Genomic DNA, 23891 nt, shown 5'->3' with positions numbered 1-23891 from the left:
TGAAGTCCAGAATCGCTCGAGCAAAGCCGCGGCAAAACGATCCGCCTTCGCAGCAGTCGCCAGCTCGGATTCGCTGCACGGCTTATTCGACCCTTGACTGCACCTGCAGCAATCCAGACTCCTGCCGCCTGCTACAGTAGCATCCACCCTCAGCTCTTGGGAAGCAAGAAAGAAAACACTTCTCGGTCCTGGCGTCCACGCTGCCGCGCAATGGACCAGTCCACCCTAACATCCCCCACTACCACCGGATCGTCGAGGACTGGCAACAGCAACACAATGTCTACCCCCCCTCACCCCAGACAACCCTGATAGGACTGGTAGCAGGCAGCGGACTCGCAGCGAGGATGCCCGACCGACCACTGCGAATAGCTGGCTATGCCGCCGGCGCGTCGCTGGCGGCAGTCACGTTGATCTACTGTTTTGGCCCGACGTTCTTCCTCGACGACGAAGCGGCCAATAGCTCGCGGTCGAGCCGGAAGAAGGGCGTGGTGGGGTTGGTGAATCCGGCGAATGACTGCTTCATCAACAGTGTGCTGCAGGTTCTGGCTGGTCTCCCGGAGTTGCGGATCTATTTGATCAGGGAGATGCATAGGCGGAAGCTCGATGGGCCGGAATTGTACGAGGACCTCACGGCGGCGTTGGAGGAGCAAGCGAGGAAGAAGGATAGTAAGCCCGTGCCGGAGTGGAAGTTGCTGGGGTTCCAGCAGGGACTGGTTACGGCGGGGTTGAAGGAGGTGTTGGATGCGTTGAACGAGAGGCCGATTTATAAAAAGACGATCAGTGCGCAGCCGTTCATTCGGGTGGTGGAGCAGTCGTTCAAGACGAGGATTAGCAGGAGTCAGCAGGATGCTCAAGAGTTGCTGCAAGTCATTGCGGAGAGATTGGCAGAGGAGCATTATGCGGGCAGGAGAGCGAGACGGTATGCGAGATCGCATGGACTTGCACCCGGGCGAGGGGAGACAAGTAGGGAGGCAGACGAGACACCAGCAAATGGGGGAGGAGAGGCAGATGCGACAGTCTCTAACAAAGACTCGACGGTTGAAGGACTGCCACTACCACAAGACACCAAACCACCTTCCATCAACGGAGAAGCAGAGGCAGGGCAGCTGAAGTCAAGCATTGAGGTGACACCGCCATCCAACCCTGACGAAACAGCGGACGAAGAAGACGAGATAGGCAGCTTTCCACTCGAAGGCCGGCTGGACTCGCTCGTCGAATGCTCACACTGCGGCTTCAAACCTCGACCGACCATCTCTCCCTTCGTTACTCTCACCCTGAACGTACCCCCAGACACGAGCTCCACAACTCTCAACGCTTGCTTCGATCTTCTTTTCAAACAGGAGCAGATCGATGACTTTGTCTGCGATAGGTGTCGTCTCGATCATGCTTTACAGGTCAACGCGAAGCAGCTGGCAAAGCGTGGCATATCCGACGGAGAACGACAAGCTCTGGAAGCAGACAAGCAGAAACTCGAGACTGCCTTACGAGATGACCCCGAAACACCTCCCAAGGATGTGAAGCTCCCTGACCTCGCGACTGCTCCGAAACGCCGCATATCACGGCACATGCGCATATCGCGCTTTCCCAGAGTCTTGGCTCTCCACCTCAGCCGCTCCGTATACTCAGACTCTTACTCCACAAAGAACAACGCGAAGGTCTCGTTCCCAGAAACACTTCCCCTCGGCGGCCTGCTCGACCGCAAAACGTACCGCCTCCTCGGCGCAGTCACGCACAAAGGCGGCCACAACTCCGGACACTATGAGACCTTCCGGCGACAGTACTTGAGCCCACCCTTCTCCACCCCGGCTTCGATGGGCAAGGACGGCATCTTCAGCATGCGCTCGAGCCCCGTGCCCAGTCCACGCATGTCAGCAGCACCCAGTCCTCGTCTGAACGGGAGAAGCTCGCGAGAAGCGGACAGTCCGACGTCCTCACCAGACCCCCAACTCCTCTCCACGCCATCGTTGGACTCGCCTACGAGCTCATCTGCGTCAAGTCGCTCTTTCCCATACCTGAGCCAGGAGCGGCAGAAACAAGCACCCACCAGCGTTCCCCTAGACGCCATACCCACTCCAGGTCTACCAACGCCTCCACCGCCTCGCTCAGCAGACTCGAGTAGTCTGAAGCGACAGTCCAGCTTATCAACCGCTCTATCGCGCGGCAGACGGAAAGCGGGCCCGGACCGCTGGTGGAGGATTAGTGACGAGAAGGTCAAGGAGGGCAAGACGAGCGATGTGTTGGGCATGCAGAAGGAGGTGTATTTGCTTTTTTATGAGATGATTGATGAGAGGCTTGTGTGATTGCAAAAAGGGATGGAAGGAGAAAGAGGGAGTGATTTGTGGGTTTCAGCGTGGTGTTTGGCGTTGCATTGCATGCATTGCAGGGCTGGTCGCAAGGCGACGGGGTTGTTTTTAGACGTATCATACAGATGGCGTGTATAGACTTCGTCAAAATGACTCGTTCACACACTACGCCTCCACCAACCTCGCCGTCCACTGCAGGTTATACCCCGTAACCCGCTTATACCAACTCCCATCCTCAACATGCAACCCCACGGTCCGCAGATCCAACAACCGCGCCTCAACCTCCCACTTCGTCCCCGTCCGCTCCCCCACCTCCGCCCACATCCTTTGCATCTCCTCCGCGTTCGCGCCGAAGATACTGTTCTGCCCGTGCCCGAGACTGCCTTCTTTCACCGGCATCTCCTCCGGCACGGGCCGTCCGTTCTGCGAGCCGATGAAGAGACTCCCTGTCACCGAGCGAAGCAGCCCGACAAGGTTACAGGAGACGGCGATTTGCTGCGCGCGGTCGAAGAGGTGGAGGAATTTCGGACACCAGAGTATATCCATCTTCCCTTTCAGAACAGCTAGTTTCGTCTCTGAAAGTGGTTTCGTGCCGTCCGCTTCGAAGAAACTGCCGTGCCACCGTTCCCGGTCGCGGTAGAAATCGAACCCGATATCGAAGAAACCCGCCTCGATGTCGAAACCGTACATCCTCTCCGCCGGCGCGCCGCGGGAGGCGAGGTACCGGAGGTCCGGCGCGATCATGCATGCGCAGTCGAGGATCGTGGCGCCGGACTTCACCTTCTCCAGCACCAGGTCGTGGGAGAGGTGCAGCGTGAGGTAGGGGTTTAGCCAGGTCAGGGCGCCGACGGAGGGGTAGGGGGCGAGGGCCCAGGCTTTGCTGCGTGTGACTTCGATGTGGGCGATGATGTCGTCTGGAAGGATGTTGGCGTGGGTTTGTAGCATTGAGCGGGTTTGGGGCTGGAGGACGGCGGCGACGTCGTGGGCGTACCAGGGGGAGTCTTTGGCGCGGGTGGTCATGTCGAGGGGGTTGTCGTTTTGGGTGTCTTGCTCCATGTTTGCCGTTTGAAGTGTAGGAAAGACGCTACGTGAGGATCGGAAGGAGACAAGGACGAGATTGAAAGGAAACGCACGCTGCTATACTTGACCCTCTTACCTTATGTATCGAGGCGAGGCGGCCGCAAAGCTGACAGGAAGGATTCCAGCTCCATTCACTCACTTGCACTGATCGCGCGAATGCGGCCCCGATCTGCGAAATCGCACGCACCGTAAGCTTAAGCCCAGTAAAACGCATGGCCGCTCTACTGCACCAGCGATGTTGATGTAGTCGATGGACAGCGACGTTGGGCGGAGCGTGGCGGACTTTGGCATTGAGGGTTAGGGTTGGGGTTGGAGGAGGAGGAGGGAGAGGTTAGGTTGTGGTGATGATCGTGTTCTTCCCGCGAAGGCGATATCGAGATGTGACAGTTGCTTGATTTTTAAGGTGCTGTAGATTGTTCGTGATGGCGTGGAAGTACCTACTAGGCTCTGCTCGGTGAGGACTGCAAGGAAGTCACCCGCAGTTCCCGAGCAACTGAGAATTGGTGTCATGAGTGGCACTGCGAGGCTGGTCAATTGCACTGCCAGCACTTTGCTTCTCGGGTTGCATCCGATGGACAGCATTTGGACAGTAAGGCATGAGAAAAGCACAACGCTATCATATCACCGTATCATTCCTAACTAAAGCTACTCAAGAGGCCATGGTAATACTAGTAGTACAGTTCGTTAACCACCCATCATCATGCCCCATTCTGTCAATTTCAGGCGCCGGTAAAGGTAATTGGTATCATCGCCACTCCACCCCAGCCCATGTCTGTGTGCTTTATCGCTCGATCATTTTGCTTTTGTTCGTTGTCTTCCATCCGCTTACAACTCGTTCTTCACGCTCTGGGCGCTCTTGGACGCCTCATTGCTGGCGCTGGCAGCTGACTTCGAGGCGATGCTGCTTGCGCTCGATGCGGAGCTACCCGCCTCACCGGAAGACTTGGAGGCCGCGACGCTGGCAGAGGAGGAAGACGAGCTGAGGCTGACACTGGCGGCAGAGGAGGCAGAGCTGAGGCTGGCTTGAGCATCCTTGGAAGCCATACCGAACTGGTTCATGAAGTAGTCGTAGTAATGCCTTCCGAAGCCGTAGGCATCGTTGGTGGCCTGGGCGTAGTAGTTGCCAGCGGAAGAGGTTGCAGCGCCGTATGCCGAAGCAGCAGAGTCCTGCGCGTTGTTGCCAGTGAGGGACGAAGAGTGCTTGCGCGCGAGAGCGATGAGCTCGTTGCGCTTGCTGCCCTGCGGAACGTTGATGCCGTTCTTGTCGAACCACTCCTTGATCTGGCTGTCGCTCCAGCTGTTGAGGAGCTGGTCACTCAGGGACTGCTGAGCGGTGTGGGCAGAGGAAGAAGCGGAGGCAGCAGATGAAGCAGCGTTGTTGGATGCGACACGAGAGTTGCGGCGCAGAGAGGCGATCAACTTGTCACGGTTGGACGGTTGCGGGGCTGGGATGCCACGCTCGTCGAGCCAGGACTTGATGTCGGAGTCGGACCAGGAGTCGTAGAGCCAGTTGCCTGGGTAGCTGGCAGTCTCACCCGCCTTGTTCGCGGCAGACTGGTAGTTGGAGCGGGCGGTCTGGAGAAGCGAGTCGCGAGTGCGAGGGGTGGGGTTGGGAATGCCGTGGTGGTCGAGGAACGACTTGAGCTGCGACTCAGTCCAGCTGGGTGACGTTAGTGAGCTCCAATGCACTGTGTAATGATGGTCGAACTCACCTATCGAAGATCCAGTCCTGCACGCTGTGGTAGGAATCAGACGCCTGATTCTCACCCTCGTGCCAGTAGCTCTGCACCTGCTGGATCAAGCTATCCTTGTTCTTCTCCGTGCCCTTCTTGACCTCCTTGCCCTGCGAGGCGAGGTAGTTCTGCAGACGCTGCGTGTCCCAGCTGTTGTAGGGCTTGGCCACGTAGTCGTCCCAGTTGTTCTTAACAAGATCCTCGAGGTCCTTGCGGTCTGCGGGCGCCGGGTAGGGGATGTCGTGGTCGGACAGCCATCGCTCGAGCTCAGTCTCGTGCCACTTGTTGTAGGCTATGCGGGCTCGTGTTAGTCAGTCTGAGATCCAGTGCTGTGGTGCAGATTGACGCTTACCTGGCTTACCACCGAGCCAATTGCTGCCGACAACAGTCTGTGTCGCCAAGGCGACGACCGCCAGTGAGGCGATGGTGAACCTCATGGTTGCTGTATCGAGGCTCTGTCAGGTGTTTTGGAGGGTAAATGGAGGTGGTAGTGGTGTGGAAGGTGAGATTTGGAGGGTGAAGGAGGTTTGTTTGGAGAAAAGCTGGCAGGAACAAAAACATGCCCACCGCGCTTGCCAAAGCTCGGACCAGCTGACGAGCCACGGCGTCATTAGCTGGGGAAGCTCATCGAACGCCACTTCTCACATGAAATCCGTCAAGGGAATACCACTGATACCGCTTGGCGATCGTCGATATACCGCCCACGCTCCAACGCTCGTGATTCCACGCTATGCATATACAAACCCCCAGCAATGTCCGAACCCTCTCCCTTCACCGCGAATCCACCCCACTATCCGCCATCCCACTCGTCAACGCCGCCAGACTCCTCTCCCCCAGCGTCCTCCTCCTGTCCTCCTCGCTCCTCGCCCTCTTCTTCCCCGACGCGAGCGCGCTGAACTCCGAAGCCTCCGTGACCTCGCTGCTGCAGCCGGGGCTTTCCCCTTCCAGCACTCTAGAAAAGCGGTTGTTACGCAGTGCCTGCTTGACCGGTGTCTACCGTGCAGCGTCCGACTGTGCGGGTGCTTGTTCGGCCACCGGCGCAGGCGCATCGTACGTCCCATCTCCGGCATGTGTTGAGGATGGGGATGCGCCGTTGGCTTCAGGATCGTCGCTGGATGCTCTGGGCTTTTCGGCGTCGCTGTCGGCTTGTCCTTCCTCGAAAGAAGCATCTCGTGCGCGAGCGTGTGCTGACTTCGGTCCTGGCCCCTTCTCCGTGTTGTCGATGCCCAGATATAACAACACGCAGCTGGGCGGTAGGCTGCACCATCCGATCCACGAGAACACCACCGCCGCGATGGCTCTCGGGTTGTGTCTGTATATCAATGGCGCCTCGCTGTGCTTCGAGTATTGCCTCCACCACACCCGTTGCTCCTGCTCGGTGAGGATTGTTTGCCCGTGATCTCCTCGGATAAACGCTCGATGTCTTGCCGTGATGACTGTGAGTGTCAGGGCAGCGGCGAGGTGCATAACCACAGCCAGCACGCCGCAGACCTTCCATGCGATCCTGACTCCTTTCGACTCTTTCCGCTCCGGCCATATCAGGTCGAAGAAGAAGGCGGCGCCGAAGATGAAGGCGACGAACACCCCGGCAAAGATATTGAAGGAGGCGGCGCCGACGTAGTCATCGTTGTAGACGTGTATTCTCGAAGCGCTGATTCCTTGGATGCGTGTTTGCATGTCCACGTAGTCTGTTCGATCGTCCATCGTCAACCACTGCATCTCACCTCAACTGTAGAAAGATATGGCGACTTACCAGACAACGCCGCCGTGCCCAAGGACTCCGACACGACGCAAAAGATGAGCGCGCATTGGTAGACGATGAACTTGGTCCGTCGCATATGGTACTCGCTGTTCCACATGTAACTGCTCTTGAACTTCGACCACTTGATCTCGGCGAGGTCAAGACCCCATATCACCGGTGCCATGCCGGGTGCAGGCGGTGGCGGGTCGTTGCAAGTCCTTGCTTCTGGTCTGCTCAACGTCGTCTGATGATATTGCCCGCGAGAAGAGATAGCGACGCGAATACTGCCCGTCGAACAATGGGTGGCGCTGCGATATGAATTGCGATGTAGTGTCGAAAGCACAGAACCAGACGAAAAGAAAGAGGAGAACACATAGCAATGAAACTCATCTCCCGACCCTACCTTCCTATCCATCAATGACGTCCGCCCCTTCCCAGAGCAAAGCGCGCGTTTGCTGAATTTCTAATGGAGAAACTTCGAATCATGTTGCGGACATCTCGGCCATCTCGGTCGTTCGGATTTTGATCGCTCGAAGCGCAAGACTAAGCAACGCTAAGAGCGCGGATGCGTCGCGGAAGGGCTTGGAAGGCTGATCGTCGACATGGGTTGTGGAGAGGTTGATGTCATGTTCGCCGGTCTCGGATACGGCAAATGGGAATTACGCGGACGCAGCGTACGATACATGTATACCGAGACAAAACGTGCAAATTAACTTATGCAGTAAATGCTCCAGGGTGGCGATATGGTATACAAACATGGAGTGGTTCGTGAAAGATCATGCTACTCATTCTGAACCAGCGCTTATATCCTAACTCTCCCTTAACACCACTCAAGAGGTCGCTCAAAGATCGTTCTTCCATTCTCCTGCTCCACCGTCCCACGAGTTGCACCATCCAAGCCAACTCCTCTCTTCGCATTTCCGTCTCGTAGTCGGAAGTCGAGTCGGACTGGGAGTCATCTTGTCGGTGGGCGAAGGGTCGAGGCAGATCAGCCCGAACCACGCTTTTGATGTACACGAGTGCGAAGTTGATGCGGGTGCTGAGGATGGAACCGTAGAGGAGGGCGTAGGTGTGGTGGAAGTAGGATCGTTGCAGCCGAAGAAGCCAGGAGTTCTGCAGCTGGATGTTGACGTCGAGGTTGGCAGGCTGGAGGTAGTCGTGATTGTAGGCGCGGGGGAAGCGCTTGTGGAGGTCGCGGTGCTGGTGGTTGTGGTGGTTGTCGGGTCTTTGCAGCCGAACCAGCCGGGAGTTTCGCACGTCGTACTTGAGCTGGAGCTGGAGGAAGTGCTAGTGGTGGACATTGTCGTGGTGGTCGTTTCATCGAGACAGCCAAACCAGCCAGGAGTCAAACACGTTTCCGTTCTTGTCCTGGTCCTCGACGTCGAGGTACTCATAGCGCTTGTCGTCGTCTCCGTCCCGTTGCTTTCAAAAAAGTTCCATGCATAGCAATCCTGGCAGTCAGGATTCGATGTGCAATTGGCGACCGTGTCGTACTTCTCCAGCACGTCGTGAATGACGCTGGTAATCTTGTGGTTCATAACGCTCGACCTCCAGCCAAAGTCTTTCACCGTGTCGTAGGTACAAGTCATGCCAGTATGGCAGTAGCTCTCAAATGCATAGCCGCCAATTGTACAGAGTGAGCCGGCACTACCGCAGTTGCCCATGTAGACCGGATCGGCTGTATGGCCAAAGTGGTGTGTAGCTGTGTCAGGTCGAGCTTGGTGGGCTCCGATGCGATAGCCAGGTGGCGTAGGCAGACCAAGGCGAGACGCAGCCAATGCATCTGGGTACGCTTCGAACGTAATGACGGGGAGACCGAACGTCAACCCAATCAGTGTGCCGACCACACCACCCAGCGAGTGACCAGAGAACCAAACGTCGGCAGTCGGATACCGCTCGGTGACATTGTGGTAGAGGTCCTTGGCCGCCCAGTAGTAATGGCTCTTCTTGTTGAGCGCCTGTCTCACACAAGTGGAGTTGCATGTGAAGCCATCGCCTTTGCAATCGCAGACCTGCTTCCACGTCCAGTGTCCGCCTTGCGCGCAACAGCATGACCCGAAGAGGTTGTCGTTCAATTTGTCGTTGCCCGTTGTTTCCGCCCCATCGAAGACAGCCATCGACGTGCCCTTCAGCCCAATGACAATAGTCTTGTTTGTCTCGTCTGCGAAGATGTGCCCTCGCAGACCATCCTGCTCCCAGCCAAAATCGTCTGTGTAGTTGAAGCCGCCTTTGACATCTTCCCAGCCACCGGTGTTCGGCTCCTCCGTGTACGCGTTGTTCGCCATCTTTGCGAATGTGATGACCGATGACTTGTCGGTGTAGTTTGGCCCGCTGATTTCATCGACTGTCCATGCTGACGACGGAAGAGACATCGCATGCCCATATGCACCAGCATATTCTAACAGCCCCTCAACTGTCCCTCTACTTCGGTCCACCATGCGCTCAACGTTGGTGCTCATCCCCCTAGCCCGTAGCTTCTTCTCCGTTGGTAACCTCGTCTCTCCATCGTCGGCCTTGATGTACAGTTGCGCATCCTTGGGTATGTCGACATAACGATGTAAGTTGGGATAGTCGTGCGTGCCGTGATGATAGATGTGTCTCAGAGTAAACACCTTCTCCCCTAGGTCCTTCGGTTGCCCGCCATGTCCAGAATCTGGCGGTGATCCAGGTGGCAAGACAATGTTTACATCTCGGTCGTTCGCCCTCGCTGCCACTGCATGCCCGCTGAAGGCCACAGCCAACAGCAGACACGCGAGCAGCGCATTACCGATCCGGAGCATGGCTGAGGTGGTGTTGCTGCTCGAGCGAGCGACGGCAGGATGGATGGAGCATTGCATAGGTAGGCGTGTTGTTCCTCGTGACTGATGAGTGTCAGTAGGCAGCGGAGTTCAAGCCCAAACAGAACGTCATCAGCGATCGATTTAGTCTTGCGGAGCGGGAACGCCATGGGAGAGCCGCATGATCCTGGTCAGTTCTAGGCTTGGCTATCTCCAGGTCAAAGAGACAACATGTGCTCATGAGGTTGAGTGTCTGACTGAGCGACATACTTTTGATGACAGGCGGAAGATTGAAGTAGACGACCTTTGAGCTGGCTCTGGTCATTCACGTTCGCTTTGTTCGACCCACCCTGTTGACGCGCACCCGCAGGATCAGGATCTTGCTTGCAACATCAGCCTCCGCGGGAGCCTACGGGAATAGAACGCAAGACTGATGTGATTACCACGTCGAAAGAACTGTAGAGACTCTTCACACTGAAGTTCAAGATATGGCCACCTCACCACGAAGAGCCACGGCGGCCGAGCGACCCAGTCTCAACACTATCAAGTCCTTCTCACGCATGGATGAGACAGCCATGTCCCCGCGAAGACGAGCCAACACTCTGCAAGATCAAGGCATACCAGCTCTGTCACCAGCACGCTATGAGGGCAGCTCGCCAGAGATGGTTGGAAAGAAGCCTGTCGCAGACGTATTCGAGAATCAGGACGATGACGAGGAACAGCAGGCAGAGACAGATACCCCTGGCCTACAGCTGCCAAATGCCTTCGATGAGTTGCCGGTAGAGATCCGAAGCTTGACGCAGCGATTCATCGAAAGCCTGTCGGCGAAAGTACATCCAACGCCGCTCACCGCGGACGCTCTGTCGAATCTGTTCCAGGACTTCTACGAACGGGCTGCTGCTTCTATCGCGACGCACATAGCTTCGTTATCCTCTCGCATCGGGCGCGAGAAGTCTCCAGCGCCGTCGAACAGCTCCAAGGCTTCAATGAAAGGACGAGCACGGGCTGGGTCTGGCGCCAAACGGACGGAAAGTTCGCCCAGTAACAGCGGAGGAGAAATGCTCACAGCTTCTGAGGTGGCACACAGAAGAAAAGCGAGGAGATTATTGGACCTGAAGAGACTGGCATTGGAGGAGGCGGTGGAGAAGTCGGTGTGTGAGAAGGTGTACGATCGAATTTACAAGCACAGAAGTTCAGACGACGATGCTAGAGATGGCAAGCTCCGTTCAAGGACAGCTGCCCTCGCGTTGGTGGGCATTGGTTTGAAGGAGCTACATGTCGATTCTCCGACCAACCAAGAAGTCCGCAAGGCCACCGAGGAGAAAGAGGATGAAATTCATCGCTCGTTGGCTCCTGCGAGAGAAGCTCTGCAACGCATGGACGACGACCACTATCCGCTTGGAAAGCTCCAGCATTTGACTGACGCACATAAGAGCATCGTCGAGACGCTGTCGCAGCTGTTCCCATCATCTTCATCAGCAGACGAGATTCTGCCGACCCTGATCTACACGCTCATTACCTCACCACCAGAAGGCATTAACGTCGTCAGCAACCTAAACTTCATTCAGCGGTTCCGAACTGCCAGCAAAGTGGACGGCGAAGCTGCGTACTGCCTTGTGAATCTGGAAGCCGCCATCTCGTTCTTAGAGACGGTCGATCTGTCTTCTCTGCGCGCTGATGAACTACCTGAAGGCCCACCAAAGTCAGGTTCAAATCCTTCTACACCGACAGCGGAGAAGACGATCGCATTCCCAGACCGCACAGTCCCCACCAAAGCTGCCGACACCGGAGTATCACAGGTCACAGTCGAGTCATCCGACAAGAGCAGCAGCCCAAACCAAGCGGTCAAGGCTCTGCCCTCTGCACCACGAACTCCTACGGGCAACGCCGCGCTCGCACAGCAGCAGCGGCGCATATCTGCTCTAGTCAAAGCACAGACTGACCGCATCGAGGCTGGAAGGGACAATATTCTCGACACTGCCGACAAGATCTACGATTCGGTTCATGGTTCACTGGAGAATAGTCTACAATTCGTGTTTGGCCGGTTCAAGGACCGCACTGCTGGAGACTCGCCACTACCTAAGACTTTGGAAGATGCGAGGAAGCTTGTCAGCTCGCCACACCCGGGCGACGAGGATGACAGCCTCAACCTCAGCGGACGCAGCAGCCCGGCGATCGACGGCCCTTTGAATCCCCGAAACGATGCAAAGATGCTTGATCTATTAGGCGGCAAGAGACAGCTGCGAGACAGAAGCGCCGATAGTGCTCGTTCGGGTGGCAGCTTCAAGCAAGTCGCTTGGGCGGCGAAGCAGAAGGAGGAGCCACAGACACCATCGGCAAATCTCCTGGCCACCATCAACACTATCAATCCTCTGAACCGCTTCAACGTGCCTGGCTTTGGTCGCTTTGGACGGACGGGAAGCCTTCCGACGCCCTCACCTGCTCAACCATCGCCAGCGACAGAGAAGCCGGACAGGTTGGCGAATATAGTCGAGTCTCCAGCTGGTGCGCGGGCCAATGTCAGCGACACGGCTTTGCTGGAGACCCAGCAGGATAGGGACGGCGATGGCGACGACCTCAACGCGAGGGAAGCGCTCGCTGAGCTACGGAAGCTCAAACCACCACGGAAGCGATTTCTGGAGGTGCAGAGCGCGGGCGAGCTGAAGATCGCGGAGGTGGACGAGCTGCTGCAGGAATACCGGCGGCTGGCCAAGGCCATCGGGGAGGCCATAGCGACGTAGTTCATCACCACGAGACGCATGACATCCAGCCATCCATTTCAAATCCTTTTACCAACAAACCTCACCCCTCATCAGCCCTCTCCTCCTTCACCTTGGCGTCCTTCTTCGCCGGCCGTTCCCCAAAAATCGTCGTCCCCACCCTCACCTCATCACTTCCCTGCGCAATCGCCGCCTCGAAATCCGCACTCATGCCCATACTCAGCTCCAACTCCTCCTCTCCGATCCCAAGCTCCTTCGTCACACTGCCCCGCACCTCTCTCAACCGCACGAAATCCTCATTCACGCCCTCCGGTCCACTAGCCTCCTGACTCCGCGCGATGGCTCCAATCGTCATGAGCCCCGCGAGCTGGAGGTGGGGACACTTCTCCCTCACATGCCTACACAACCCCGCCGCCTCGCCGGGCTCGACGCCACTCTTCTCCTCTTCGCCTGAGGTGTTGATCTGCACCAGTACTCTCAACTTCCTCTCCTCCAAATCCTGCTTCCCGGCCAGAGCTGCGCGGCCTTTCTCCAACGCATCGGCTTTTTTCGCCGTGTCGACGCTGCTGACGCAGTAGAGGTTTGCGACTTGCTCAGCGAGCGGTTTGCACTTGTTCGTCTGCAGGGCGCCGATCATATGCCATCGTATCGCCGTAGGCAAGAGGGAAGATTTCTCCGTGAGCTCTTGGGCGTAGTTTTCGCCGAAGTCGAGATGTTGGCTGGGACTGTTGTGAAGGGAGAGGATGTCGGTGGCGGGTTTGAGCTTGGAGACGGCTATGAGGCGGACCTTGGGGTTGACGAAAGGTTAGAGGGAGAGGTGTGGGATGGTAGGGGAGGGGGAGGGGGAGGGGTACATACCTTCCGCCCGTTGCTGGCGGTTTGGACTCGTTGGGCGACGTGGCTGAGGTTCTCGGCGAGGGTTTGGGTGCGTTGGGGGTTGATGTGCATTTCTTCGCCGTTTGGTTGTGCTTGCTCGGACATGGTTGTGCTCTGTTGTCGAATTGTCGAAAGTGGAAGGTCCAAGTGAATGTCGACGTCAGATGTCAACGTCCGGACGCTCTCGATGCTCGGGTCAAAGATGTGCGAACAAGCTCGGGTCAATGGCGTCCGAAAGGCAGTGCTTTCACATGTGATCGTCAGGAATTAACACATCTCCGCACTCCGCACTCCAGACAACCCAGTCGCTTTCAATGAGGCAATCAATATGGGGACGAGCATTTGCCGCTGCAGTCTCCGTAAGAGTGTTTAATGGGGCAAGAGGAAAGTATCGGAGAGGACATTGACAGCATAAAAGGCTTCGTCCATCTCGTCCTTTCACCTTCGTAGGTATATGACCTTGTGACTATCGTATGTTGAGCTACCATGGCTTCGTTTCTACCCAAGATCATTCCCTTGCTTCTCGCTACAGCTGCGAGCGCTGCCCAGTACGAGCAGTACATCCTAGCTCCATCTTCTCGATCGTTGCACCCCGTCTCGGTGTACAACGTCAATGGCACGGTCAACGGTGCTGCCAGCTTGACCGGCGATGCTATTGGAAGCGCTACCTTCGACGGTGTGTCCGCTGTGACATATGACTTCGGCAAGGTATGCTTCCTTCAAGCCGTACACCAAAGTTGAGCTGATGACGGTTTCAGAATATCGCAGGCCTTGCCTCGCTCCAAATCGGCAATGTGGATGAGGACGAGTACATCGGCATCTCGTTCACCGAGTCCTCACTTTGGATCTCCGGCGAAGGCTGCGATGCCACAGCAGACGCCGGTATTGATGAGGCGCTGTGGTTCCACGTAACCGACTCTGGCACCTATACACCCGACCGGAAGCACGAACGGGGTGCTTTCAGATACCTGAACGTCCTCCACAACACAACCGGCAGCATCGAGGTCCAGCAGCTCACTGTTGAGTTCACGTTAGCATATCCAATTTTCATCGTCATAGAAATGAATGCTGACTTGAAGTGCTTCAGTCCCATGCCCCACTGGGAAGACGACGCCCTGCGAGACTACACAGGCTGGTTCCACTGCGATGACGAGCTGATCAACCGCGTCTGGTACGCCGGAGCATACACGAACCAGATCTGCACCATCAACCCTGAGTACGGCAACGCGCTCGTCCATCTCGGGGAAATCGAGTCGACCCAGAAGGGCGACGGCTTTGGTCCTGACACCTGGTGGAGCAACACCACGATCACCAATGGCAGCAGTGCTCTGGTAGATGGTGCGAAGCGAGACCGGCTTGTGTGGGCAGGTGATATGGCTATTGCGGTGCCGGCTATTACGGTGGCGACGTACGATTTGATTTCGATTGCGAATGCTTTGGATTCGTTGTTTGGACTGCAGAAGGCGAATGGCCAGCTGCCGTATGCTGGTGTTGGCTTTCGTCCGACGTATTCTGCGACTTATGTGAGTCCTGTCCTTGACCTCCACTTCGCTGTATCTGTGCTAACGGTCAGCAGCACCTGTACTCTCTGATCGGAGTAGCTGACTACTACCTCTACTCTGGAGACCTGGAATACCTCCAAGGCAAGTGGGATTCATGGAAGCTCGGCCTTACCTTCTCGCTCTCCTTCATCGACGACAGCGGCATGATGAACGTCACCAGCTCGAACGACTGGCTCCGCTTCGGCATGGGAGGCCACAATATCGAAGCCAACTCGATCTTCTACTACACCATCAATCAGGGTATTATGCTCGGCGAGGTTCTGGGCGAGAACAGTACTCTGATCGACTCCTGGGCTAGCAAAGCCGCGACTATCAAGTCTTCGGCGAACAACCTGCTGTGGGACGGTTCGGTAGGCCTGTACCGGGACAACGAGACAACCACTCTCCATCCACAAGATGGCAACAGCTGGGCCGTCGTGGCTGGTGTAGCGGACACCTCAGCCAAAATGACGAGTATCTCTGAAGGCCTCGCCGCCCGATGGGGCCCATACGGCGCTCCTGCTGTTGAAGCCGCGGATGCTGTATCCCCGTTCATCTCTGGGTTTGAGCTGCAGATGCATCTCCTTGCCGGCAATGCCAGCGCTGCTCTCGACCTCATGAGGCTGCAGTGGGGTTTCATGCTGGATGATCCGCGCATGACCAACTCAACGTTCATCGAGGGGTACTCATCGGATGGTAGGCTGCACTATGCGCCGTACACGAATGACCCGCGAGTCTCGCATGCGCATGGTTGGGCTACCGGACCGACGTCGACGTTGACTTTTCACTTCGCCGGTATCAAGCTGTTGAGCGCTGGCGGGAAGACGTGGGAGATCTCGCCAACGCTAGGAGGTCTGGAGAATGTTGATGCTGGCTTCTCCACCAATCTGGGGGAGTTCTCTTCGCAGGTCACGGCGGCGGACGATGGGTCGGTCGGCAGCTTGCAATTCACGACGCCGTCTGGGACGATGGGCAGTGTCAGGATTCCAGGCGTCAGCGGGTCGCTGACCAGTTCGAACGGCACGTCGGTGTCGCTTGTCGGAGGCATGGCGAGGAATGTGACAGGCGGGGCTTGGACTCTGCAGCGGAACTCTGTCCCTCAGGCGGCAGAAGGCAAGGCCGCGAACAGCCTGCCGGTGTCGGCACTGACCTTGGTGGCTGGTCTGATAGCTTTGCTGTGGTAGAAGGGCCAATGCGTCCTCCAGCACACAAGCCATAACGTAACACGACTGGTTGTGCAGACAGCTCTTTGACTCTTCCAAAATGCCATGATCCCAGAACTTGCTGAATCCTTCCGTATAGTGCAGGACGGTTCAGGTTTCGTCGCCAGCGTACCTTGAGATCTATTGTTGTCGTGGATGCTATTTCCGAATATAGCGCGACGTTCCCTCAGGATCGCTGCAAGGTCCGCCAAGTGATACGGAATCTTTCTAGGAGGACTTGAATTGTTCTTTGTGCATGAAGGAAGAGGATGAGGGGAAAAGGTTGTTTGAGGTTGTGTTGCTATTGTCAGCGCAGAAGGATGTTGTCAGAGCGCCAGTGCAGGACGTTTCAGATCGTGAGGAGCATCCTCCGCGTGAGATTCCGTACAGTGTAGTGGGCTTATGTTGAAAGGGTACAACGTCGACACACGCGGAGGATACATCGATCAGCGAGTCAGTCAGTCATGATCAGTAAACATTCTTCCGGCTACCCATAAACAGCAAAGTGTTGCTCTTTTGCGTATGCGGTGCCCAGTACCTGAGATTCGGTACCTTGCGCGCATGCGGGTGGGCGAGGAAGAGGCGTTCGAGACGGTAGCAGTAGTCCTAGATGGGTACTATGCACGCGACCCCGGGTCCCTCGCTCACACGGACTGGCCGGTGGCTGCTGCAGCCCTACATGCAAGACGGGCTGACTGTGTGAGAGATCTTACCACCTCATGCAGGCTATGTCAAATACGGCCGCGGTCTGATATCAACAGTTGCCCTCGGACCATTGTGCGGGGAGAAAGTTTTCTTGGTCAATCCACACAGAAGGGTCTCCGAGTATCATCGACTTGAAGATCGCATCGTAGTGGCTGTCCAGATTCTCGGTCCGAGAAAACAAAAGTTCGCCTCTGTGAAAGATCACTGGCAGGGAAGGGCCTGGTCCGCCCCACCACTGTTGGGGAGTAGGAGGAATTAAGCGAGCGTCCAGCGACCAGATGGGATTGGTGCTGCAAGGCGGAACTCTGCCTGACATGCATCTGCGGAGGGAGGCAAAGGGTAAGCTTATCTTGAGCCGAGATCATGGGATTTGGGCCGCTGGCGAGCTGCGAGCCTGCGACGGGCCATGGCTCGCTCCTAGAGTTCGGCAAATGCAGGCCTAGCCATCAGCGGCTATGGCATCTTCCTGTCGTTATGCTGGGCGCCGCGGAAGGCAATCTGTGGGATCTTTGGAGATCCTGCAGGCAACGAGTAGTGAGTGTGCGGCGATGGAGAGTTGTATGAACATCGCGACAAGGTAATGGTTTTCGAACGGGTCTTGCTGATGCGTTGATATCAGTGGCAGGGTTGTGGAGATGACCGGCGTCCGGAGAAGTGTGAGGTGTAAAGAGATGCTAAAGGTGTTCTAGACCACGTCTCCCAAAAGTCGACTCTAGCTCCTTGGCTTGGACTTCACCTCTGCCGTCCGAGCGTCCACGCTAAGCTATCGTGGATCTACCCACGAGATAGGCTGGGCCACAGGAGGGTCCACTCCATTATTGTGGCAGTAGGCGGCGCCATGATGCGCGCGGCGGCCTATATAGAGCCCAAGGGCCACCCTGTCATGCTCCCCTCTTCGTCCAGTCCAGCGCGCATCATCGTTCAGCAGCAATCATGGGTGTCTTCGACAATGGCTTCAGCTTCAACTCCAACTCGGAGAAGAAGGCTGATGACGAGCACGTGGTGGTAGATGGCGTTGATTTCGAGGAGGGTTTCGTCTCTGGTGAGCAAACTACCCAGCATCAACGACAGTCAACAGGTAGCTGACTATTGTGCTCAGAGAACAAGGATGACCTCCAACGACGCCTCGGCAACAGGCAGATCCAGCTGTTGGCCATTGGCGGTACCATCGGTACTGCTCTCTTCGTGTCCATCGGAGGGTAAGCATTCACCTGAAAGAAAAGGATGGAGCGACCGAATACTGACTGTGCTGAACAGCGGCTTGAACAAAGCTGGTCCTGGTGGCCTGTTCCTCGCCTATACCATCTACTCGATCATGCTCGCCCTGATCAACAACTGCATTGCCGAAATGACCACCCTCTTCCCTGTCACGGGTGGCTTCATTCGCTTGGCCGGTCACTTCGTGGACGACGCATTAGGATTCATGGCGGGATGGAACTTCTACATCTACGAAGCCCTTCTGATCCCGTTCGAGATTACAGCTCTATGCACTGTCCTTGGATTCTGGCGTGACGACATTCCTCTCGCCGCGGTCATCGCCGTTGCGATCGTTCTCTACGCCATCCTGAACGTGCTCGCGGTCAAGCTGTACGGTGAAGCTGAATTCTGGCTCTCTGGCGGCAAGGTCATCCTGATCTTCTTGCTCTTCTGCTTCACGTTCGTCGTGATGGTTGGCGGCAACCCACAACACGACGCGTTCGGCTTCCGATACTGGAACAAGCCAGGTGCGTTCACCCAAACCGTGGGTGAAGGTTCGCTCGGGCAATTTGAAGGCTTCCTCGGCGGTCTCTGGTCGGCTTCCTTCACCGTTGTCGGCCCGGAATACATCTCCATGGTTTCCGCAGAGGCGAAGCGCCCGCGCATCTACATCAAGAACGCTTTCAAGACCATCTACTGGAGATTCGGCCTCTTCTTCATCGTGGGCTCCCTCACCGTCGGTGTCCTCATTCCCTACAACGACCCTAAGCTGGAAAAGGTTCTGGGTGGATCCGATGGTGCCGGTACCGCCGCTGCATCGCCATACGTGATTGCGATGCAGAATCTGGGTATCACTGGCCTGCCTCACTTCGTCAACGCGCTCCTGGTGACCTCCATTTTCTCAGCTGGCAACACCTACACCTACTGCTCTACCCGAGGTCTCTACGGTCTCGCGCTTGAGGGACGTGCACCAAAGTTCCTCAGGTACTGCACCAAGGGCGGCGTACCGGTCTATTGCTTCCTGATCACAATGATCTTCCCGTGTCTGGCGTTCCTGCAGCTTGGCAGTGGTTCCGTGGTCGTTTTGAACTGGCTCATTGCTCTCATTACCGCTGGCGGCGTCATCAACTACATTGTAAGTTCGACAAAATCTGCTCGCTGCAGAACTAGCGCTGACACATCTCCACAGGTCATGAGCATAACCTACATCTTCTTCTACCGCGCTTGCAAGGCGCAGGGCATCGACCGCAGGAGCTTCCCGTACTACGGAAAGTTCCAGCCTTACTGCGGTTGGATCGGACTGATCTGGATGTCGACCATTGGTATGCTGCCACACGAACCCATCCGTCATGCCATTTTCGTTGACTAACCTCGAAACAGTCTGCGTTTACGGCTACCAATCCTACACGCCCTCGTTCGACGTCGAAAGCTTCTTCAGCTACTACACCATGTTGATCCTCGCACCCATCCTGTTCCTCGGCTGGAAGCTCATCAAGAGGACGAGACTCGTACCCGCTCGCGAGGTCGACTTTGTCTGGGAACGACCAACACTTGACGCGTATGAGGCGTCCTTCACGGATGAGCCTCTGGGCTTCTGGGTTGAGATGCTGCAGCTTGTGGGCATCAAGAAGCGCAGGGGTGGGAATGACCAGCGGGTCGCCAGTATATCTGCATAGTTGGGCTGGAGATGTGGAACGGTTGTTGCTCCTGTGACGACGGCGGATGTTTGATGTTGAGATACCACTGTAACGAAACCATGTAGCATGAAGAAAGAAAGCTGCACATATGTGATCGAATTCTACCATGGCCACTGCCAACTTCCACATGAAAACGCCTTGTTATCTGCACCTTCGTAGCTTGATGTATTTTGATTCTGGCATCTGATTGTAGCATCACGTGATAACGCTCAATTAGGAGTAAGCAACCCTTGAAGCCATACCAAACGCCGAACCGAACTTCGCGACTCCCTCAGATGCGCGAAACACGTACTGTAGCCGCAACCTGCCACCTGCCCAACCATGCCTCCCTTCCGAGATGACCAGATCCTCGTATGCTTCTCTATCACGCGACTCTGCTAATGACTAACGCGACATACAGATCATCTCTCCCGGCTCACAAACGACCCTCGCGCAACTGGGTCTGCCGGAGTCTTTCACGCCCGCGCGGTACCGTTTGCGGTCGCGCATGTTCGCGGCTGAGAAGAGGGGAGAATATGAAGCTGTGAAGATCCGGAGAAAGGAGAAGAGCAAGGAGTCGAAGCCGGAGACTGATGGAGAGGGAACGGATGGTGTAGAGCAGAGTGAGCAGAAGCAGGAGGACGATGAGAATGAGTGGGTACGTATACGACATTTGGCGTTCGTGGAAACATTGGCACATGGTCTGACTACTGTGCGCTCAGGAAGAGGACCGCGTATCAGAAGAAGGCGCAATATGGCCCATGCAAAGTGGTCGCATCGCGGACTGGCCCTGCTTCTACGCCCTCATGGAACACGTCTACAACACCGTCAACCCGCCCTTCCACACGCCGGTCTTGCTCATAGCACAACCTGTGTGGACGCTTAAAGACCACGAACGTGTCACACAGTTCTTCTTCGAGAAGTTCAAGGTGCCCGCATTTGGATTGATGGACTCTGCTATGGCGACCTCGTACGCTTACGGCCTGTCGAACGCAACGGTGGTGGATGTTGGGTATCAGAAGGCGGACATCACGTGTATCAGCGAATTCATGTTGCAGAATGTCGGCCGGGGTCTTGCGGTGCCGGACTGTGGTGGCGAGGCGATGACGCAGCGTCTTGTGCAGCTGTTGAGTGGCAGGAAAGGGTTCTCGAGGGATGTGTGCGAGCAGCTGAAGAAGAGTCCGGTGTGTGAGATCTTGCCGCCCGATGTGGAGATGCCTGGGGACGAACCGGCGAGTGCTGGCGGTGCAGACAACCCTGCTGCAGCTGCTTCAACAGGGGCAGATGGAGCAGTGCCGGGACAGCGGAAAGGCTCTGGGTTGGACCTGCCGCGAGGACCGGGGCCAAACACCGAGGTGGGCGAGGAGAAGAAGTTGGAGGACGATGAAGGCGTGCTCGATATCGCAAGTATCGTGACTGGTGGCAACATGAGCGAGTACCTGGCGCAAAAGGAGCGGGAGAAGCAGGAGAAGGCAGTTGCAAAGCAGCAGCAGAAGAAGGGCAGTGATGCACAGCAACAAGCGGCTGCGCGACCACCACGGTTACCCAATCATAAGCGCACACGGAACACGTTCATTTATGAGGACTTTGCGCTCCACGATGCCATGAAAAAGGCTGGTGTGACAAGTCAAGGCATGACCGAGATGCAATCCGCGCTTGGAGACGGCCCGAACAAACGACAGAAGACGCCCGAACCACAATCGGCTGTTTCAGAGAAGCCTGCTGATGATGCTTTCGATGGTGTCGTTGACAAGGGCCCATCGGGAGGGTTTCGCAGAGAGATCGAGGTCGGCACTGAGCGTTTCAAGGCGGCGGATGGCGGCATCCTCGACAGGCTTGCAGATGCCATCCACCGCACCATCCAAGCTTGCGGAGACGTCAACAAGAGAGGCGATCTCTGGGACAGCCTGATTATCCTCGGCAACGGCTCGAGAGTGAGAGGCTTCCAAGAAGCTCTGCTCGACACGCTGAACAAGAAGTACATCATCTCGCCATCGTCCGCCACAATCTTCACCTCCGAGCTACCATCGAATCTCAGCACACCCATGGCCACTGGTGCCAACACGCCTCAGCCGCAGATGCCTGGACAACAACAATCTCACCATGGTGGGGTCAACCCTCTTCTTCTCGCTGCAACCACAGCGCAGAACCCACAACTTCATCCCTCAGGCTCGGTCATGGGGCAGTCCACGCACGGTCAGCACATGCATTCCAGCCACGCGCAAACACCGACCAGCATCAAACTAGCAAAGATACCAGAGTACTTCCCGGAATGGAAGGAAGTAGGCTATGATGAAGCGAGCTTTCTGGGCGCACAGGTGGCAGCGAAGGTGTTGTTCATTGTGGATGGAGGGCAGAGTAACGGGTATATGACAAGGACGGGCTATAATGAGCAAGGGCCGAATGGCATTCATGAGTGTATGCTGTAGGGTGTCATGGCTGACAGCAGAGTGTGTTAGTATTGAATGATGTTAGAAGACTGTGCCACGAGGCATTATCTAAGCCGGCCGCCAAGACTGCTCTTTCGGTGGCTTCCAGACTTCACCTCTTCCCTTGCCTCTTCCTACATCAATAGAAGCGCATCTTGATACCAATAGACAGCGGTGCCACTGGCCTGCCATTATGGCGGAGGCCGGATCGAATTCAACACCGCCGACGGCTGGACAACAAACCATGAGCGCCACCGAAATCGAAGCAGCGCTGGCGCATCTGGAAATGCTACAAGACAGAGTGAATGGTGCCACTATTTGATCGGCATACAGGACTGATCGTATCCCTACAGATCGATTCTCTGCGAACGACAATACCATCACTAGTCTCGCCGCTCGCTCAATCAGCAACAAGCAGAGCGGAGATGTTCGGCCGTGTGCGCAAAGCTGCGGTGCAGTCGGCGGGCGATCTGAAGGCTTTTAGGGAGGAGTGGGGTTCTGAGCGGACGCGAGGGTTGCTTGCGAGGGGGAGGGAGGGGTATGGGGAGGTCGCTAAGGCGTAGGGGCTGGTGGGGTTTGCTTACGACTGGAAAGATCTATGAAGGTAGCATCACTACGTTCGTTTGGTGTGGTGTGAAGCGTGTATGTGCTGACGAGAGCAGTTCATCGTACTTTTGGCATCTGTGGCGACTTGGATACGCCATCATGCCCATTGAAAACAACAAGATTGATTCCATCGGGCACATCGCACAAGCCCGAGGCCATCGAACCATCATTCCCCGTCGAACGTTAAGCAAAACGCATCCATATTTCGTTCCGAGCTGTGTGCGCAACCTTTCAGCACCTAGCCAGCTACCTCTCCGATGGCACCAAAAAGCGATCAATATACCTCCCACCCCGCCCTCCCACCCGGACACTCTGCCGCCCACCACGGCACCCTCGTCCTCCACCGCCCGCTCTCATCCCTAAACGCCAACGGCTTCCTCTCCCTCTCTTTCGTCCCCTCCTCCCACACAACATCCGTCCACACGCCTCCCCTCCCCCTCTTGTCCTCCCCCTCATACCTCCTCGTGCGAAAATTATACCTCTCCCCCCTCCCCTCCCTCCGCCCCGCCCCGGGCCTCACCCACCGCAAATCCTCACTCCACGTCCTCTCCCCCACCCCCTCACCCCTTGCAGCACCCCACCAATCCCCATCCCACTCCGGCCCCTCCCATCCACTCCACTGCGCACGCTGCGGTCGGTCGCGGTGGAGCGTGCGTTTGTCGCCGGACAGCACGACGTAGACGTCTGGGCCTTGGCCCGAGAGGCCGTCTTTGAGGCGGCCGAGGAAGCCGTGGCGTTTGCCGTCAACGGGGCGGGCGAAGTGTTTGAGGGGTTTGTGGTGGGGGAGGAGGTGGGGGCCGCGGGTCCAGTGGTTGGAGTGGGGGTCGAGGTCGATGTAGGGGGGTGAGACTGGGGAGGAAGGGCCGGGGTAGTGGTGGTGGTGGTGGTGATGGAACGGGTCGTGGCCGGTGTTGGCGAGGTGGCGTTCCGAAATTGGAGAGGGAGAGTGGACGTGGCGGTAGTTGTGCATGGTGGTGCTCAGCTGGCTGGTGGTCTGATGAGGTTGTGCGATAGCGTTGGCTAGAAGAGCCGGACGAGACGAGATCCTTCTGGTTTTGGAGAATCGTTTTGGTGGATGTTAGATCGATCGATTTCGTTTGTTCTAATGCTTCTGCCACACCACAAGCACTCTTCCCATCACAAAGGTCTAGAAGGCTTGCTCAACGCTCGCAGACCAGAAGATGTATCCAACAAGCTCCTTTGAGACGTGCGCCCATGCACTGTGCCTTCCCTGCACCGAAGAAGAGCCCACTGAACAAACATTACCTGCACTTGCATCCCCTTTGTCCAACTTTTCCAACGCAT

The 23891-nt window shown here is 56.5% G+C and overlaps 11 protein-coding genes across 11 annotated transcripts; 6 read left to right on the top strand and 5 right to left on the bottom strand.

The window, feature by feature from the left end:
- Window positions 1-344: 344 nt before the first annotated feature.
- Window positions 345-2300, top strand: LTR77_005366 (uncharacterized protein; the record flags this gene model as incomplete). The annotated part of the gene is made up of 1 exon (XM_064802612.1): window positions 345-2300. One exon carries the CDS (start codon window positions 345-347, stop codon window positions 2298-2300), a length of 1956 nt encoding a protein of 651 aa, XP_064658737.1.
- A 168-nt stretch (window positions 2301-2468) lies between these two features.
- LTR77_005365 (uncharacterized protein) lies at window positions 2469-3359 on the bottom strand (the record flags this gene model as incomplete). Its single annotated transcript, XM_064802611.1, has 1 exon — window positions 2469-3359. The coding sequence occupies one exon, from the start codon at window positions 3357-3359 to the stop codon at window positions 2469-2471; it is 891 nt and encodes a 296-aa protein (XP_064658736.1).
- Window positions 3360-4208: 849 nt separating this feature from the next.
- Window positions 4209-5553, bottom strand: LTR77_005364 (uncharacterized protein; the record flags this gene model as incomplete). The annotated part of the gene is made up of 3 exons (XM_064802610.1): window positions 4209-5043; window positions 5096-5408; window positions 5469-5553. The coding sequence occupies 3 exons, from the start codon at window positions 5551-5553 to the stop codon at window positions 4209-4211; spliced, it is 1233 nt and encodes a 410-aa protein (XP_064658735.1).
- A 556-nt stretch (window positions 5554-6109) lies between these two features.
- LTR77_005363 (uncharacterized protein) lies at window positions 6110-7041 on the bottom strand (the record flags this gene model as incomplete). The annotated part of the gene is made up of 2 exons (XM_064802609.1): window positions 6110-6804; window positions 6870-7041. 2 exons carry the CDS (start codon window positions 7039-7041, stop codon window positions 6110-6112), a joined length of 867 nt encoding a protein of 288 aa, XP_064658734.1.
- A 530-nt stretch (window positions 7042-7571) lies between these two features.
- On the bottom strand, window positions 7572-9637 carry ATG15 (putative lipase atg15; the record flags this gene model as incomplete). The annotated part of the gene is made up of 2 exons (XM_064802608.1): window positions 7572-8082; window positions 8115-9637. The coding sequence occupies 2 exons, from the start codon at window positions 9635-9637 to the stop codon at window positions 7572-7574; spliced, it is 2034 nt and encodes a 677-aa protein (XP_064658733.1).
- Window positions 9638-10122: 485 nt separating this feature from the next.
- On the top strand, window positions 10123-12375 carry LTR77_005361 (uncharacterized protein; the record flags this gene model as incomplete). Its single annotated transcript, XM_064802607.1, has 2 exons — window positions 10123-10787; window positions 10824-12375. The coding sequence occupies 2 exons, from the start codon at window positions 10123-10125 to the stop codon at window positions 12373-12375; spliced, it is 2217 nt and encodes a 738-aa protein (XP_064658732.1).
- Window positions 12376-12436: 61 nt separating this feature from the next.
- Window positions 12437-13335, bottom strand: LTR77_005360 (uncharacterized protein; the record flags this gene model as incomplete). The annotated part of the gene is made up of 2 exons (XM_064802606.1): window positions 12437-13141; window positions 13213-13335. 2 exons carry the CDS (start codon window positions 13333-13335, stop codon window positions 12437-12439), a joined length of 828 nt encoding a protein of 275 aa, XP_064658731.1.
- A 381-nt stretch (window positions 13336-13716) lies between these two features.
- Window positions 13717-15955, top strand: LTR77_005359 (uncharacterized protein; the record flags this gene model as incomplete). Its single annotated transcript, XM_064802605.1, has 3 exons — window positions 13717-13938; window positions 13989-14753; window positions 14807-15955. The coding sequence occupies 3 exons, from the start codon at window positions 13717-13719 to the stop codon at window positions 15953-15955; spliced, it is 2136 nt and encodes a 711-aa protein (XP_064658730.1).
- Window positions 15956-17611: 1656 nt separating this feature from the next.
- LTR77_005358 (uncharacterized protein) lies at window positions 17612-19551 on the top strand (the record flags this gene model as incomplete). The annotated part of the gene is made up of 5 exons (XM_064802604.1): window positions 17612-17720; window positions 17778-17877; window positions 17936-19010; window positions 19065-19197; window positions 19256-19551. The coding sequence occupies 5 exons, from the start codon at window positions 17612-17614 to the stop codon at window positions 19549-19551; spliced, it is 1713 nt and encodes a 570-aa protein (XP_064658729.1).
- A 342-nt stretch (window positions 19552-19893) lies between these two features.
- On the top strand, window positions 19894-21980 carry ARP9 (Actin-like protein arp9 (SWI/SNF complex component arp9); the record flags this gene model as incomplete). Its single annotated transcript, XM_064802603.1, has 3 exons — window positions 19894-19923; window positions 19973-20209; window positions 20274-21980. 3 exons carry the CDS (start codon window positions 19894-19896, stop codon window positions 21978-21980), a joined length of 1974 nt encoding a protein of 657 aa, XP_064658728.1.
- Window positions 21981-22173: 193 nt separating this feature from the next.
- LTR77_005356 (uncharacterized protein) lies at window positions 22174-22543 on the top strand (the record flags this gene model as incomplete). Its single annotated transcript, XM_064802602.1, has 2 exons — window positions 22174-22281; window positions 22334-22543. The coding sequence occupies 2 exons, from the start codon at window positions 22174-22176 to the stop codon at window positions 22541-22543; spliced, it is 318 nt and encodes a 105-aa protein (XP_064658727.1).
- Window positions 22544-23891: the final 1348 nt, after the last annotated feature.

Source organism: Saxophila tyrrhenica, assembly GCF_035928015.1.
Source record: "Saxophila tyrrhenica strain CCFEE 5935 chromosome Unknown scaffold_8, whole genome shotgun sequence".
Taxonomy (NCBI): Eukaryota; Fungi; Ascomycota; class Dothideomycetes; order Mycosphaerellales; family Extremaceae; genus Saxophila; species Saxophila tyrrhenica.
This window is presented reverse-complemented; position numbering and strand designations above follow the sequence as displayed.